The sequence below is a fragment of the Sceloporus undulatus genome, chromosome 1, assembly GCF_019175285.1.
Source record: "Sceloporus undulatus isolate JIND9_A2432 ecotype Alabama chromosome 1, SceUnd_v1.1, whole genome shotgun sequence".
Classification (NCBI taxonomy): Eukaryota; Metazoa; Chordata; class Lepidosauria; order Squamata; family Phrynosomatidae; genus Sceloporus; species Sceloporus undulatus.
The window spans coordinates 55,718,676-55,737,615 of NC_056522.1; the positions used below are offsets into that span (position 1 = coordinate 55,718,676).

The 18,940-nt window shown below is 42.2% G+C and overlaps 1 protein-coding gene across 1 annotated transcript in view; it reads right to left on the reverse strand.

The window, feature by feature from the left end:
• Positions 1-3,700: 3,700 nt before the first annotated feature.
• CAPN11 (calpain 11) overlaps positions 3,701-18,940 on the reverse strand; it is a 56,027-nt gene continuing 40,787 nt past the window's right edge. The window contains 3 exon segments of the mRNA XM_042475068.1: positions 3,701-6,955; positions 11,071-11,129; positions 12,850-12,966. Of these exon segments, the coding sequence (XP_042331002.1) occupies positions 6,929-6,955; positions 11,071-11,129; positions 12,850-12,966 (203 nt within the window). The 3' untranslated portion in view covers positions 3,701-6,928.

Consider the following 18,940-nt stretch of genomic DNA (forward strand, 5'->3'; position numbering starts at 1 on the left):
AAACATCTTTGATGATTAATTTGATGATGATGATGTTTAAATTATTATTGTTGTAGTTGTTGTTAGATCCATCCATCTGGATTGTAATACTTGACAAGCCGCAGAGCGGCTGAACTAATTAGCAGCTAATTATGCAAGTCCAGACGAAGTTTTTGAGCGATCGCAAACTACTTATGGGGCGGATCAACAGGCATTTTACACACACACACACACACACACACACACACATTTTTAAAGTGTCCAGAGTTGTGGTGCCAAAAGCTCCACAAGCCAACTAAAACCACAAATAAGTTGCTCAAAGTTACATCACCACAAACTAAAAGTGTATTATATTTTTTGAGGTGGGGAATATTTTGTCCTCATTTTGCTTTAGATTTTTAATTAACCCCCCCCCCCCATTTTTGAACACTGTTTTAAACACATTTACATAAAACACTTTTAAATATAATGACAGTGGAGTTCATTGCTCCTTGGCTGCGTATAGGAAACTGTTTGTGGCCTGAACAACCCATTTAATTTTATTATTTTATCTTACCTTATCTTATTATTATTACAATTATATTTTACTATTATTTTATTGTATTTTATTATTTTATTCCCACCTTCTATGAACAGATGAAATGCACCCCATTTGAAAGAAGAAAGAAAATTCGGTCCAAGTGTGACACCGACCTATGAATTGGGGAAGCGGTCCAAAAAGCGACCCTCTTTTGGTCCCTGCTAATTATTTATTTAGGACTCTGGGGAGCAGGGTTCGAATCCTGGCTCAGCTATGGGAACCCATTGGGTGAACTTGGGCTATGAAGTCACACTCTCTCCGCCTCTAAGGATGGCAAACCCTCTCTGAAGAAATGTGTCCATCTCTTCATGCAACATCCATATCTGTCAGCCACATCTAAACGTGTCGCCCATTTTATTCCCTTCATTTGTCAACCATATCCAAACGTGTCCTCCATTTCATTCCCTTCATCTGTCAACACATCCAAATGTGTCCTCGGTTTCATTCCCTTTTCTGTCAACCACATCCAAACGTGTCCTCCATTTCATTCCCTTTATCTGTCAACCACAACCAAACGTGTCCTCCATTTTATTCCCTTCATCTGTCAGCTACATCCAATTGTGTCGCCCATTTCATTCCCTTCATCTGTCAGCCACATCCAAACGTGTCCTCCATTTTTGAAGGAGTACCGGAAGCAAATGGAGCAAAATTGCAGCACCACATCATGGGGAATTTGCCACCTTGGAGGTTTGTGGGGTTGTACCAGAGCAGAAGCAAAGTTGCATTCCACACCAGACAAATACGGATTGAAATCGAAGTGAGCTTGGAAACAATTTTTGTGAATTCGCTTGTTACCGAATTCACAAAAAACAAGACTTTGGATTGACTTTGGATCCGGCTCGGAACAATCCTCCATAAAAAGCAATCATGTGTAATAATCAATCACATTATAATGTGAATTCGCATGGTTGGACCAGGAGTGACTTGGGATTGGAGCTGCAAAACCTGTCATGTGATATCTTCATTAGTATGATGGCTAAACATATGCCCAAGTCTTTTCAGTGTGCTAGTCTCTTCTTCATCAAGGTGCTTTTTGTAAGCTGTAAAGATGACTTCATTGCATGAATTTAAGGCTGGGACTGGGAGAGAGATGATGCTCCATCTAGCAAATGTTTCCTTGGCTTCTTGAGCCAGCCCTTTTTTTCATTAGCTCCAATACAGGCTTCTTCCAGAGTTTAAGCCAACAGGGCAGCTTTGCTGGAGTTGAGCCCATTGGCACTTTCAGATCACAGTACTGTACAACCGCCAGGTAACAGGCAAGAGGGGAGTCAAGTGGGCTGTTGGGGAAAAAAGAACCGTTATGCCACCTAGTGGCTTCTGGATTAAAAAGAAAAGTTTATCCCAAAAGTCAATCAAAATCTGGAAACAGATTTAAGTAAACACTGAAGTTATATTTTCAAAAACAGGGCCATTCCAAAGCATCCCCTTGTCACTACCTAGGGATGTGAAGGCCTAGGGGGAAAAAGGGAAAATTCAGGGGTAAAAAAAGATATCTCAATTTTTTCTAAAACCTTGATTCTCCAGAAAAATAAGGAAAGATTATGGAATATTCTCTTTTAGAGTTATGAATAAATTCAGAAAAGTATTCATATATCTACAGCACCAAAATTATTTTTAAAAAGTATGTAAGAGGAAGAATTCTAGGTAAGGCTATCTACAGTATCAGATCATTACAATTCTTGGTCTTGGTTTCCTTTTCTGTTCTTTTTATGGGAATGAGCGTATTACGTCTGCTTGACACTCTGGCAAGCTAGTGGAGTTAAAGTAATTTTCTCTTTTAATAACATTAGTGGTGTCTTCTATTTTATGATGGTTGTTTTCTTGCTCTTGAACTGAAAAAAATGAAAGAGGGTTGTGTGCTCTTTATCCTTCAGGAACCTACAGATGATCCATTTGAAATAAAAACAATTTAAAAATGTTTAAGTAGTAAATGGACCCTCCATATTAGGGGCACAGGACCCCCATGAAAGTGGAAACCCACAATTTTTTTAAAAAAAAAACACTTTTTTTAAACCTCAGAACACCTCTCTAGGAAACTCTAGGTCAGTGATTGCAAACGTTTTAGAGACTGAGTACCCAAACTGCAACCCAAAACTTATTTATCACAAAGTGCCATGTCCCTCTGACTTCCTAGTAACAAACTCTGGCAAACTCTATACAGTGGTACCTCGGGATACGAAATACCCAGGTTACGAAATTTTCGGGATACGAAAAAAATCCCATAGGGAATTATTGTTTCGGGTTACGAATGTTTTTTCGGGTTACGAAAAAACTTTTGGTGCTTTTTTCGGCTTTTTCGCACGGAATCGCGGCTTTTCCCCATTAGCGCCTATGGCAATTCGGCTTACGAAGGCTTTTCGGGTTACGAAAGCGGCCGCGGAACGAATTACTTTCGTAACCCGAGGCACCACTGTACTGAGGTGATGGCTCCGAGTGCCACTTCTGGTACTCATGCCATAGGTTCATCACCCCTGCTCTAGGTCCTCTAGGGCAATTCTATAGTTAACATCTGCCACAAGTTGACCACGAAACTGCACTGGAGGACCTACAAATGTCCAGAGAAGTGTTCTCTAAGTCCTCCAGTGCTGCTTTTCATGGAAGTTGACTAGACAGTCATGCTTGAGGATTTAGAGAGAGCATATTAATCAAATTTGTGAATAAAGGTAGGAAGATGAATAATGATAAGGTTAAAGATAAATAGGTGAGAGGAAGAAAGAAGTTAATGTTAAGGAAATGAGAAGTATTCTCGGAGTAATGTTTGAACACTGTACGCTTGGTTTGTTGTATGTTGTCTATTTTGTATGTTTTAATATGTATGTCTTTTTAAAATCTAATAAACTTTATATATATATATATTTTTTGTGAATAATCAAATCCGCAAAAGTCAAAGTTGTGAATTTAGAAGGCTGCACGTATATGGAACATGATAATTTTATGCCATGCCAACTTCTATACATAGGCTGGAATTCTGTATTAGTTTATACGTAGGCAAATTACCATATGGACTACAATAACTCAAACTGGCAACCTGACTGCTGCCAAAGGCATAAAGTTTCCAACTTGTGCATCAGCATGAGCACATATACACATTCTTACACACATGTAAATCCACTTACAAACATGTACTCAGTGCACAAGCCACAATTTTGATATATCTCTATTTATTATTTCACATATATTGCAAATTGAGCTGAAGAGGCAGCCCTGCTGTTTGAGTTGAAGTGGTTTATCATTGGAACCATATTCTGCAGGAATTCAAAAGCAGCAGGAGGATGAGGCCCTTTAATCAAGCAGTAAGGCCACTCTGCCAACTGGATGCAGGCATAAGGCATGAAGGAGTCAGGATTGGCATTGCCTAGGGAAATATTGCACTGCACCAGCGGTGGAGGGGCTGTGAAGAAAGAAATGTAACCAGGAGCTGGAATGTCCATATGGAAGACAAGGGGGCACACAAGAGGGCAAGTATGTAGACAGTACAACATGATCTGATTCACTACTTTCCTTCTGTAATTTCGATCTTGCTACATCTAGTCTAACAATTTCCTATCAATCTATCATCCCAAACCAAAGCTTAAAAAATTACTTCTTAGACTACAAGTCCCCAAATCAACATGGCCACAAGTCATGCTACTTGGGAGGATTCAGGGAGTTTTGTTACCAAAGGTTCTGTTATGAAAAGTTCTGTAATGAACTATAGTTGGCTTGCATCTACTGCTTACACGACTCCAGCTCTCCTTAATCAGATGAGGGATGGCATTTTGGTGATCCTGCAGAAGCCTCATATTGGGAATGGCTACTTGGCACCTTTTCTCCTCTTGGGAGTTTAAAGTATTTTAAAATTTCCTTTTCAAGAATTTTAAACATTCTTATGGGATAACCAAACCTGGGAATGCACTGGCAGTGTTTAGAGAAGATGGCAGCGGAGGGATGGCGAAACACAATTTCTACTAAGAGGAAAATCCCAGCACTCTTCATGCCAGCTTCCTGCTGTCAGAAGTACTCTGCACTGAGACCTGAATGCCCACCTTCATGTCCACATTCTTCCTCTTACTGACTTAAACTTCCACCTTGCTCTGTCATGCCTTTGAAAACTGCCAGATCCACATTTTATTACATCTGAATCATTTTGTCTGGCACACAAATAAAATGACAGAGCTGAAACTGTGGACTTTTAAAAGCCTGTCAAATGCCAGGCATGACTGGTAAAAGCAAAAAGGGCAATTGCAATTTCCATATATAGGATAGTAACTGAAAATGTTTACTCTTTCCCCCTCTGATAGCTTGGTTTATACTTTTTTCAAACATACATCTTAAGTGCGGAATAGAGATTCCAATCCATGTCAGAGCAGCATTAAAGATTGGCAAATCTTCTTGATAGTTGCTGTTCTGTTAAGTTACTCCAAAATATAACAATTAGAAGGACATGGTTCAAAGATAAATCCAATCCTGCACCAATTATCTGCAGGTGAAAATCAGCTGCTTGCAACTGCTGCTTAGGTGGGAATTCTACTGTGATTCTGAAGCTTCTGAGGGACAGAGAAGCATAGTATGATAGAGTGCTTCGTGCAACAGCACTGTAGCAATTCAGCATTAAGGAACAATTTGTGAGTAATACTCTCCCCTATTTTTGCTTCTCTAGAAGAAATCTCTAGAGTGGAAAAACTAAAAGCAGAAAAAGGATTGAGCCAAGGCCAAAGAGAAAGTTGGAGGCAGGGCTAGGAGTAATATATTGAAGGGGACTCTGTCCTTTGGTTGCGCTAGCCTGATTACTCAGAATGCTTGCATATTGCTTGTAGTGGTCATATTCATGCTTGCAGCTCCAACAAAGCTGCAGTATTAGTTACTCCCAGTTTATTTTCTGAGCTGTATGGGACAGTGTTGGGAGACAAGACAAAAAAAAAGATTCAAAACCAGCAGGCTTCATTTTTAACCCTTAAGAGATGCTAGATATTTCCAGGAAAGGTTTTAATTGTGTATGATAGTTTGTATGTCTTTCCAGCCACTTCTGTTTTTTGTCTTAGTTCCCTCAGCTAAAATCCACTGAGGAAAGAATGCCCAGTGTTTTCTGACTGATGAAGGAAAGAGCCCTCCATACTGAAGCAGACATCGTCATTTAGCACATGTACTACACAAAGCCAAGGACATGTTTGTGGCAACCTGTAGGGCCCCCTACTAGAAGTTCTAAAAATTTGGCTATGTTTTTTAATTAGAGGGGTAAAAATGAAACTTAAAGACTCAAGTGTCAGGAAATCAGTTGTGATGCTTTGATTTTTTTGAAGTCTGCTCCAAAAAGAATTTGTTGTTAATCACAGCCAGTCTCATCCGTTACAGATATCCAAGGACAGATGAAGCCACCTGCAGCATTTTTTTGTGTGAGAGGCCACTGAGGTCACTAATAAGAAGTAAATTGCTTCCCTTCTTTCTACTTGAGGTTTTTCATAAATCTGGTAGGATGACTTGTTTTCACTCTGTAGTTGAATCTTGCACTTACAGGTTCCAAGAATAACCTTGCCTGCTTTATGTAGAGGGCACAGAACTCCTGATGCACAGCACTTAGTTTTGGGACCAGGACCATTATCTCAGCGTCCTAGAATCTGGGATTTTATGCAAGTGCTTCTTCATGCCTTTTGCTTGGAAGAGGCTATTGTTTTCGAACCAATAATTCTTATGCATTACCTGATATTTTGTATTTTTGCAAGGGAAAATGCTCTATGCAGGGAGAATAGTTGCAATAATTCTGAAAAAATGAGCTCCTTTATGATCTCAGCAAAAGACTTTACCACTTGGGGTGGGGGTATTCATTTATGTAAGACTACAGAGTTGAATTAACGGCTCAGATCCCTTCTCCCATTGCCACTAAATTTACCAGTGAAAAGCAAAGATGAGGGGTGTAGAAAGATCCCAAGAGACAGCTGATGATTTTCTTGCAAGACCAGATTGAGTAAAAGCTGCAAGTGGTGTAAAAAGGCCAACCTTTTAGGGGAAGCAACAGGCAACTCTGAAGGCATCCCCTCCTGATAAGTACAGCTACATCAAAGCCAGCATACACTCATGCCCCTCTCTTGCTTGCCCCAGCAAATCTAGTGATGTCAGGGGGTACACTCACAGTAGGAAAGAGCTGCCTCCTCTCTGCCCTGATTTCTACAGAGATATTGATCCCCAGCAAGTAATACGTGTGAGAAAGGGTGCTTAAATCATGGGACACTACTGTGTCAGTGGTCAAGGGAAGAGGAGGAATCAGGCATCTTGCTCAGCAGTGGATTAATGAAAAAGGAGATGGGTAGGGCCATCCTGTGTCAGCCTGATGTGGAGGCACTTGGGGCGGCCCAGTCCAACAGGGTCACTGCAGCAAGAAGCTTCACCTCTGCTTTAGCCGCACATTGTGAATGTCAGCCACTGCGAAGGAAAAAAAAGCAACAGTAAATTCAGTGTGAAGTCAAAGGTTTTCATGGCCGGCATTCATAGGGCCCATTCAGACTACCTTTTAACCTGGAGGAGAAATCGATTCTTCCATGTGAAGTACATACTGGGCCCTATTCTGTCACAATCCATTTCGAGGCATGCACAAGCAAATGCCTCTTAGCGCGGGGTATCCAGATTCGGGGTAAAATCCGTCTTTTCTGAAAAAAACCAGGTTCTGCGAAATAAGAACTTGCCCCCGATCATGATCGGGGCAAATTCAGGGAGGATTAAGGTCAGAGGGTGGGTAGAGGGCAGATCATTCCCTCCCCTCATAGGAGAAGGAGGAGGGGGAAAGAGCCTGGATGTCAAAAGGGGAATCTGACAGGAGGCAAAGGGTGAGAGGAGGCTAAAAGGGGAAATCAGGGTGACTGATGGAGGTTGCAAAGGGAGGCCGGGGGGGGGGGGGCTGGAGAAAGTGACGGCGAAGGAGGAGGAGGAGGATGAAGGACCCGCAGGAAGAAGGGAGCCATGGAGGGCATTCTATAATGGAGCAGGAGGAGGAGGATGAAGGAGCCAGGGCAGCTCAGAGGAGGGGAGGGTCGGAAGGAAAGAGGAGTAGGAGGATTGCCAAGGGAAATTGGGCTGTGGGGCCAAGCCGGAGGAGGGATGTAGGGAAATCAGGCTGCAGAAGGAGCCTATTTTATTTTTGACAATCTATGCGCATGATTTTTTGGGTGACATGTCTGTGTGCTTGCTTGTGCTACTTTCATTTCCTCTTGCTCCTGGATTATTATTATTATTATTATTTGTGTTATATGCGGATGCTACAGTCAGAATGCCTGTGCTGCATTTCACTTTTATTCCCAATTGATTCCATGGGTCTACTTTATTGGAACTGACAGGTCACTCTCTCTCAGCCTCAGTGGAGGGCAATGGCAAACCTCCTCTGAAGAGAATGTAAGCAGGAGGAAAAGGGTCAGTTCAGTTCAGGTCAAAGGCAGGGCATGAACAGAGCTCCCATCAGGCACCTTCCCTCCCTTTTTATTTTTTAAAATTATTTTTGACAAAAAATGCACATGTTTTTTGCTTGAGGCAGATACATAGATGGATAGAACGTGGCTAGCTGCTTGTTCCCTTTCCCTTTCATTTGCTCGCTTGCAGCAAAGGGGAAATGTTGCAAAGGGCAAGACTTTTTTTCCTTTGCGAATGAATGCTACAATTCGAATGTTACAAAGTTGCTCTTCTCAATTTGGAAAATTGATACATGCTTTTGCTACTGTCTCTAAGGAATTCAGGGGTAGCCCTGAATTGCTTTTGAAAGCAAAAAACAATGCATGGCAATCACATCCTTTTCTGGCATTTCCTAGGTGAGGAAGTTGTTGTTGTTGTTATTATTATTATTATTATTATCTATTTTATTATTTCAGTGCAAAAGAGCCATTCTGGCTGGGTGAAGGAGTGGGGGGATACAGGATGCATTAGCTTGCATTTTGGGGTTGAAAATGGGGCCAAGGGCAGATCATAACCTGCACTGACCCAAATGCCCACAACACACACACATTTTGGTGCATTTTGTGCCCCTTTTAAAAAAAAGGAGGGGGGAAAGCATACTTCCGATGCCCCAACGAGAGCTGCAAACATCACCTATGACGATCGCTTGATTGACAGCAGATGCCTTCATGTTAAACCCGGATTTCCCCAAGAGGGCATTCAGGTTAAAATGCCCCTGATTTGTAGTGAGCACTTGCTTACGGAGAGATTCGGGAGGGGGCCCCCCGAATCTGCCCAGTTCCTTCCAGAGCAAAACCACCAGTGGGAATGGGGCCATAGTTTTTTGTGGGTTTTTCAGACTATGTGGCCATGTTCTAGAAGAGTTTTTTCCTGACGTTTTGCCAGCATTCTCTGAAGATGCCAGCCATAGATGCTGGCGAAACGTCAGGAAGAAACTCTTCTAGAACATGGCCACATAGCCTGAAAACCCCATAAAACCCAGTAAATTCAGTCATAGAAGCCCAGAACAACTAACGTGTATAATCTGTTTTACGCAGTGTGGCCAAGGATTGATGTTGTGAAGCTACCACAAATTGCCACACTTTGAGTTGAAGAACACAATTCAAATTGTGGAGCAAATCACAAAGGATACAGTTTTTCTTTTGTTTACTTTCAAGAAAGTGTTAAAAGTGGTTTGAGAGAAACTATCGGTCAAGGTACACATGCATCCAGGGCTGGATTATCAATTTGTACAAGTACTCCAGGTTGCTGGCTGGCTATGGGTCAACTGTAGAAGGGAAAATCCAGGTTAAGTTTGCTTCTTCTTCTTTGCCAGTAAATCCCTGTATCTCTCCTGATATTTCATTCCTCATCCACATTCTGTGCTACTTCAGTAAATGAAATTAAATAAATAAATAAAATGTTGCATTCTAGCTTATTATTCATTCATTCTTTCTTTTCTTTTCTTTTTTTTTTTTGTTACTCTAGTCCTAGAGCAGATCACACACACAGACAGAGGAAAACTGCTGCTTCATGACCCCAACCACCTTAATCCAGACTTGCATACACCTCCATTAAGATGATTAATTATATATTAAATGGTGGGACCAGTTGCACAGCCTTTTCACTGTACCAGCCAGCATTCTGTTAGTGACTTATGCATGAGTAGGTCCCTTTTGGGATGAGGTGTAGAGGACTAGTCACTTGGGCCTTATTCTGTGTCCAGAAATCTTCCACCAGTCAGCAGTTGTCAAGTCCCAGAAAGGACCCCCTACTGCTTTTGCTTACCAATGGGAGAAAAGGTATTTCAGACCATGACCCCTTCTTTGGAGGTTTTTAAACAGAGACTGAATAGCCATCTGTCAGGCTACTCTGACTGTGAATTCCTGCATGGCAGGGGATTGGACTGGATGGCCCTTGTGGTCTCTTCCAACTCTATGATTCTATGAACATCTGGCTGATCTGACCTCCTGGGGGAAGGAAAAGGCAGGTGCACTCCATCTGAGAGCACAAACTCATTACTCCAAATAAGATGAGCTACTTCTCCATGATCTGTTTATCTTCTGCAAAATCTTCTCTTTGTTCACTGCAGGAAGTGGAATACAGAACTAGAGATGGCTTTTGTCTGATCCAGTAGGTCATTTTTTATTAAAACTACTCACCCTTTCTAAGGCGAGGTGCTGATATTCCTGTCACTTTATCCTCTTCTTTCCAGAATAGTGATTCTCAAACTCTAGTCCTCCAAGTGTTTAGGACTTCAGCTCCCAAATACCTCAGCCAACTTGGTCAATAGTCTGGGATTCTGGGAACTGAAGTCTAAAACAGCTGGAAGGCCAGAGTTTGGGAATCACTGTTTTAGAACTAAGTACTTGGTGCATCTGCGTATTTGTGTAATCCCGGACATGATGATTCTGCCCACTGCTATTGTGTTATTCTATTATTGTAATATAATTGGGTTGATTTTAACGTTTGAAATTTTAATCTTAGAATGGTTTAATTCTTTTTTAAGGGTGTGTGTCTCCGTATATATTCGTATTATTATTATTATCTGTATTATATCTATATGATTGTAACTATTGGAAGCCTCATTGATTGTTTCTTACAAATAAGTGGGATAGAAATAAAAGTTTTATTTTTATTTTTTTTAAAGTAAATACCTGTCAGTTGAACTATCTGCTGCTGAAAAGCCATTGGATCTTCCACTTCTGGTTTAATTCAAGGACACGAAATGTGTAGACCTCTAGATGTTGTTTGACTGCAGCTCCCATAATCCCTCTCCTTTAGCTATGCTAGCTATCTACAGCATAAAAGAACTGAAGTTCAACAATATCTGGAGGGCCATGTATTTCCACATCTCTGGTTTAATGCAAAATATTCTTCTCACAATCTTCTCACATTCTTCCAAAAGAATGTCTGGATACCTGTAGAACTGGGACAAGAGAGTAATCCATATCCCCACCCCCCCAAAAAAAGACCAGCACAAAAAAATTGTTGTAAGAGAAGGATCTATGTCTACTGATACCTATCCATAGCATCTGTAAAATAGTAGTGTCACACCCTGCCTTGCTGGAGGGAGGATCTTTAGTTCAACGCTTCTTACTCTATTTTAATTTTCTTACCTCACCAAGGTTCATCACAGCACTGCCAGTGCCTTCAGGATCCATGCTTTGGAAGAACCCTGCAAGGTTTTAAGAAAAGGAGATTCACTTAGCCATACAAAGGATATTTATTCTACCCTTTCCCATAAATTTTGTTCCTATGTCAGGTTATACATTAAATACTGAGCCATGTACAGACATTCTAATTGACATCTAAAACCTTAGCAAAGTAGACAGGTTTACAAATATATCTGAAGGAAATTTCATGGATCAATCAAGAAATGGACCAATCACTTCATGGCAAAAATGGTCCATATTTGGCAGTCTCCTACCTCACCTCCAAAAGGTAGTAGCATTCGAAGCAGGGTCTCAGCCAAGAAGCTGAATTATAAAGCACTGAAGTGAACTTAATTATGAGTGGTTGGCATAAGAACAGTATTTCCAAATAAATTTCAGTTTCCTTCAAGCTGATATTCTTGGTGCATATTACATAGCCTGCAACCTACACTACACACGCTGACAGATTTCCATCTTGTTGTACTGGTAAACTCAACATGGCTTCTGTTCCAGTGTTGGACAGAGAAGATCTCCTATGTTTTATCCAAGGGATGTTATTCCTTCAAAACCTGGAGCATCTCTCCTATTAATATACAATCTTATAGCAATTGTTACACAGAAATATATCACAGTGCGCCCTTGGCTTACACGGGGGATCCGTTCTGGACCCCCTCCGCGTAAGCCCAAAAACGCGTATGCTCACTTTGAATGGAACGTGCCATCCCTTGTGCCCCGTGCGCTCCTGCACGGCTCTCTGCAGGTTTGAGCATGTGCTCAAACCCACGTATGACGTGGGCGCACTGTACCTATATTTTCTTTTCTGGGGTAACAAGTGCAAAACCCAGTTATTTTTTGAATCAAGGCAATGAGATCCCACAAAATTTCCCCTCCTGATGGGAATGGTGATGCTGCACAAGCTAAAGTTTTCTTCCTTGAAAAGACAAAACAAAACAAAACCAACCCATGTGTGTCCTACACGTTTTTTCACCATTGTAATGGCACTCTGGGAAGCAGCAGAACAGGTTTTGAGTGTGTGACTCTACAGTTATACTCTTAAAGAGTAATCTTGCACAAACTCTAATAATATACATCAAGGACAGCACCCCCAGAGTTGTTTTTATTTTTATACCCCTGAATGCTCTCTAGGGGATTTGAGGGCAATTTCATCATGTTTCCCACTGCAGGGCAGGGGTCCGAATAGGAATGTTAAGCTTAGACTCAAGTAGCAGCTTGCCAAACATCAGTTGTTTCCATGCTTTTTATCTTGTCCCAAAATCGTATGATTCAGTTTGATGGATAGCCCCTGATTATGAAATTGATCTATACCTTCATAATAGCTGATACAAGAACTTATCCAAGCCATTTTACACAAACACTATCATGTGCCAGCTGTGATCAGTCTGAGACATATAGGAATGTGTACATCAGGTCTGGGCAACAGTGTGGTGTAGTGGTTTGAGTGTTGGACAAGAATGTTAGGAAACCAGGATTAGAATTGCAACTCAGCCATGGAAACCCACTGGGTGACTGTTGGCGAGTGACACATTGCCAAGAAGGCAATGTCAAATCTTTTCTGAATAAATCTTGCCAAGAAAACCCCAGGTCAGTGTTGCCATACATTGGAGTTGACTGGAAAGCACATAACAACAACAGCAGGTTTACATGTGTATCCTTACATTCTGCTGAATTAATTGCTCCTACAGAAGGCTGTCTTCCTCATAACTCAATAATGGAGGAACTTACTGAACATGGTCTCCATCTTGACTAGACAGCAAACAAAGTTATCAAAATCCACACCCAATGAGTCATCAGCATATCGGGCCACCACCACTTGGTGCAACTTGTTGTCCAGCTTGAATCCTAAAACAGATAGACATGAATGTTAAGCCTACTAGGAGTATAAGCCAGGAACACAGAACTGGAGGCTTCTTCCTAAACAAAATCCTCAACAACAACAACAACAAGAAGCTGGAGAAAGAACGTAATTCAATAGTTCCAGGGGGGAAAAAGTGTGTGGAGGAGGAACACGTGAAACAAGGAGCAAAAGAAAAGATCTTGTAGCACCATCGAGACTACCTGAGAGAGAGAAAGAAACCGGTAACGTAAGCTACAGTCAGCCCTCCTTATCCATGGATTTTTTTATCCATGGATTCAAGCATACATGGCTTGAAAATATTCCAAAAAAGTATAAATTCCCCAAAACAAACCTTGATTTTCCATTTTATATATGGGACACCATTTTGCTCTGCCATTATATTTAATGGGACTTGAGCATCCACGGATTTTGTTATCCACAGGGATCCTGGAACCAAATTACAGTGGGTAACAAGGTCCCACTGTTCTTCCTCAGATGTTACGAACATCTTTCTTTTTCCCTGTTAGTCTTGGGGGAATAAAGACCCTGCCTCTAAACTGAGTGGAGTGGAAAGCAAATGCAGTAACTGGAGCACTAAATAATGCCAAGTTGGGAGAGGAAGTATGTTTTTTATGCAGAATATGAACATAGGTAAAGGTAAAGATAAAGATTTTCTCTTGACAAGATTTAGTCGTGTCTGACTATAGAGGGCTGGCTCATCCACTACTAATCCAAGGGAGCCAGCACTGTCCAAGATGATCCTATTGATCAGGTGGCTAGCATGACTCCATAGAATGCTATTATTGTCTCACTAAAGTTGTACCTATTTATCTACTTGCATTTCCACATGCTTTTGAATTGCTAGGTTGGCAGAAGCTGGGACTAGTGACAGAAACTCACTTCATCACGCAGTGCTTGGGCCTCGAACCACCAACCTGCCAATCTTGCAATCATCAGAATCAGCATCTTAACCACTCAGCCACCACATCTCCATGTATATGTGTCGTATATATGTAAATATATGTATGTGTGTGTGTATGCGTATACATAGGGTTTTTTGCTCCTCCTGTTTCTAGACTTTATAGTACATTTGGATGTGTTTTTCATGTGCATAAACATAGAATCATAGAATCATAGAATCATAGAGTTGGAAGAGACCGCAAGGGCCATCCAGTCCAACCCCTTGCCATGCAGGAAATCCAGATCAAAGCATCGCCGACAGATGGCCATCCAGCCTCTGTTTGAAGACCTCCAAGGAGGGAGACTCCACTACACTCCGAGGAAGTGTGTTCCACTGTCGAACAGCCCTTACTGTCAGGAAATTCCTCCTAATGTTGAGGTGGAATCTCTTTTCCTGCAGCTTGCATCCATTGCTCCGGGTCCTAGTCTCTGGAGCAGCAGAAAACAAGCTCACTCCCTCCTCAATATGACATCCCTTCAAGTATTTAAATAGGGCTATCATATCACCTCTTAACCTTCTCTTCTCCAGGCTAAACATCCCCAGCTCCCTGAGTCGTTCCTCATAGGGCAAGGTTTCCAGACCCTTCACCATTTTAGTTGCCCTCCTTTGGACACGCTCCAGTTTCTCAATGTCCTTTTTGAATTGTGGCGCCCAGAACTGGACACAATATTCCAGGTGGGGCCTGACCAGAGCAGAATATAGTGGCACTATTACTTCGCTGGATCTAGATACGATACTTCTATTGATGCAGCCTAAAATCGCATTGGCCTTGTTAGCTGCCGCATCGCACTGTTGACTCATGTTCAGCTTGTGGTCTACTTGGACTCCTAGATCCCTTTCACATGTTGTCTCCTTAAGCCAGGTGTCTCCCATCCTATATCTGTGCATTTCATTTTTTCGCCCTAAGTGCAGTACCTTACATTTCTCCCTGTTGAATTTCATTTTGTTAGCTTTGGCCCAGCTTTCTAGTCTATTCAGGTCATTTTGAATTTTGATCCTGTCCTCTGGAGTATTAGCTATTCCTCCTAATTTAGTGTCATCTGCAAATTTGATAAGTATTCCCCCAATTTTTTCCTCCAAGTCATTGATAAAGATGTTGAACAGTACTGGGCCAAGGACAGAGCCCTGTGGGACCCCACTGGTTACTTCTCTCCAGGATGAAAAGGTGCCATTGTTGAGCACCCTTTGGGTTCGGCCGGTCAACCAATTACAAATCCACTTAACAGTTGCCTTGTCCAGCCCACATTTTACAAGCTTGTTTGTGAGAATGTCATGGGGAACTCTGTCAAAGGCCTTACTGAAATCAAGATATACTATATCCACAGCATTCCCTTCATCTACCAAGCTGGTAATTTTATCAAAGAAAGAGATTAGATTTGTCTGGCATGACTTGTTTCTCTGAAACCCATGTTGACTTTTTGTGATTATGGCATTGCCTTCTAGATGTTCACAGACTCTCTGTTTAATGATCTGCTCCAGGATCTTTCCTGGGATTGATGTCAGACTAACTGGACGATAATTGTTGGGATCCTCTTTCTTCCCCTTTTTGAAGATGGGGACAACATTTGCCCTCCTCCAGTCTGCTGGGATCTCTCCTGTTCTCCAGGAGTTTTCAAAGATTATTGCCAATGGCTCCGATATTACAGTACATTGGCCAGTTCTTTTAATACCCTTGGATGTAGCTCATCTGGTCCTGGAGACTTAAATTCATTTAGGTTAAACAGGTATTCCTGTGCTATCTCTTTACTTATTCTGTGCTGAATTTCCCCTATTCTGTCCTCTGCTCCATTATCCTCAGGTTGAGCACCCTTTGCCTTTTATGAGAAGACTGAGGCAAAGAAAGTGTTGAGTAATTCTGCCTTTTCTCTTTCTTCTGTTAGCATTTTGCCATCTTCTCCACGCAGTGGCCCTACCATTTCCTTCTTCTTCCTTTTGCTGCGGACATATCCAAAAAAGCCCTTTTTGTTGTTCTTAACCTCTCTAGCAAGCCTGAGTTCATTCTGTGCTTTGGCTTTTCTGACCATATCTCTACACTTGGTAGCTATTTGTTTGAATTCCGCTTTGGTAATTTCCCCATTTTTCCATTTCTTATACATGTTCCGTTTAAAATTTAGCTGAGCTGAAAGTTCCTTTGTCATCCATCCTGGGTTCTTGCGACACCTCCCATTTTTCTTTCTCACTGGAACTGTTTTAATTTGTGCCTTCAGTATCTCCCTTTTGAGAAACTCCCATCCATCTTGAACTCCCTTCTCTTTTAGTATTCCTGACCATGGGATCGCCCCCAGTATTTCTCTAAGTTTACTGAAATCCGCTCTCCTGAAATCTAGAATGCGTGTCTGACTATGCCTGGCTTCTCCTTTCCACTGTATAACAAACTCCAGGAGAACATGGTCACTTCCACCTAAGGATCCCACCACTTGCACTTCATTAACCAAGTCATCCTTGTTGGTTAGGATCAGATCTAAAATAGCTGATCCCCTTGTTGCCTCTTCCACTTTTTGGACCATGAAATTGTCTCCAAGGCAAGTGAGGAATTTACTAGACCTTGAGGATCTGGCTGAGTTTGACTTCCAACAAATATCAGGGTAGTTGAAGTCACCCATCACTACTACATCTCTCCTTTCTGAGTGTGTGGTCATCTGTTCTAGAAAGGCATCATCCAATTCCTCTGTCTGACTTGGGGGTCTGTAGTAGACTCCCACCATAACATCCTTGTTGTTTCCCTCCCCTTTAATTTTTATCCAGATGCTCTCCACCTGGCTTCCATGATTGATGTCCTGGATCTCTTCACTGGTGTAAATATCTCTGACATATAGGGCTATTCCTCCTCCTTTCCTGTTTGGCCTGTTTCTCTTGAAAAGGTTATACCCCTCTATTTCCACATTCCAATCATGAGACTCATCCCACCAGGTTTCAGTGATGCCTATTATATCATATTTGCTTTGTTGTACTAGGAGTTGAATTTCATCGTGCTTATTTCCCATGCTCTGTGCATTAGTGTAGAGGCATCTAAGACCATGTGTTCCCTTTACTTGCTGCTTGTGCACGTTCTTTTGCCTCCCACTGTTGGGTCCTTGCACTGTTTGTCTTGTTCCCTCTCTGTCAGTTTGACTATATTCTCCAGCCTTTTGGCCTTCCAGAATACTGTCTTCCTCCCCCACATAACTCAGTTTAAAGCCCTCCTGATCAAATTCTTGAGGCTATTGGCAAAAATGTTTTTGCCAACTGGCGTGAGATGCAACCCATCCCTTGCCAGAAGTCCCTCCTCATGGAACTGCAGCCCATGGTCCAAGAATCCAAATCGTTCCTGGCGGCACCATCTACGGAGCCAGTTATTTACATCCGCTATTTTCTTCTCCCTTCCTGGACCATGCCCTTCGACTGGGAGAAGAGAGGAGATGACAACCTGTGCATCTACCTCTTTCAACTTCCTACCCAAAGCCTCATAATCCCTTATGATATTCTGAAGGCTATGCCTTGCAGTATCATTGGTTCCCACATGAACCAAAAGAAAGGGGTAATGGTCAGTAGGCTTGACCAGTCTTGTCAGCCTCTCTGTCACATCACGGATCTTTGCCCCAGGGAGACAGCACACCTCCCGAGACATCTTGTCAGGCCCACAAACCACTGGTTCAGTGCCTCTCAGCAAAGAGTCCCCGATGACCACTACACGCCTCCTCCAAGGCTTAGCAGCGGCCGTTCCCTTTGGTGGAGCTCTCTGGGTCCCCTGCTCTGTCCCTGAGGTCTGTCCCTGCTGTTGTTCCTCATCATCCTTGATAGTAGAGAGAGATTGAAATCGATTCTGTAGCTGTAAGCTTACAGAATGTTCCCTGGTTTCCCTACTTCTGTGTGTGACCTTCTTCCAACAATCTACTTCTGTTGTGTGTGAAGTGACCTCCTCTTCCCCAGCAACTTCCTTTGTGTGTTTCCTGTCCAGGACCATCTGGTCCGTTCTGGTCAGGACAACTTCTTCCTCCCTATGATGCTGAAGTGTAGCTACCTGGGCCTCCAGTTGCTGTACTTTCTCTTCTAAGAGGGCTACCAACTTGCACTTGGGGCAGGTAAAGTTCCCCATATCCCTAGGCAAGAAGACAAACATCCCACAGGTGTTGCAGGTGACTGCAGCAGGGCCTTCAGTGTCCATATTGAGAAGTCTTAAGGAAACTCTGAGCAAAACTGTGGGTTTCCTCTGCTAAACACAAGTGTAAAGACCCCCCTGATGGCTTGGCCTTTGTCCCCAAACTCTGTCCTTGAGTTCAATTCACTGGCCTTATAGTTATGTAGACTAGCTCCTTGCAGAGCAAGTCTCTGACTCACTTCCTCTGAGCAGAAGTACCCACAAACCCCTTAAGGAAAAGGGAAAAGAAAATGTGGAAAATTAAAGGGCCCTCTCTAACAATGTTCCCAGGCCAGCTTCTCCAAATCGTCCTTGACTATATAACAATTTTTTTAAAATAAAAATAAACAATTCGCGCGCCATTAGGTGCGCGCCTCCCCAGCACTTAAAGAGAATTAGGCTTCTGTCCACTCCCCCCAAGAGCCACAACAATATCCCAAGTTTAAAAGGTCAGATCTCACCAAAGCACATGGAGAGAGAAAACCAGCTTTCCTCTTGGAAAAGGTGAGCTAGAACATGTTTAATCATGTACATTTTTTTTGAAAAAGGGTGTACACACACACACACACACACACCCCTGAGGAATTTCTTCAAGCTCAAAGATGTTTGGGTAATGGTGATGGAAGTGGTACCAGAGGCTGAAAGTCATCATGCTTTCTTACAGCCACTTTGGAGTTGGGGGAACAAAGGAGGTTAGCAACTTCTATCTCTCTCAGATACAGGAATCTTTTGGATTTTCATTTCTCTACACAAAAAATTAAATTAAATTAAAAAACCAGTTATTCCAAGACTAGCAATGGGATGAAGTGCATCTTGCCTTGGAAATGCATCCAAGGCCTGTGAAACATTTCAGAGGGAAAAAATGTTAACAAAAACATGACTAGGTTTTAAAAATGTACAT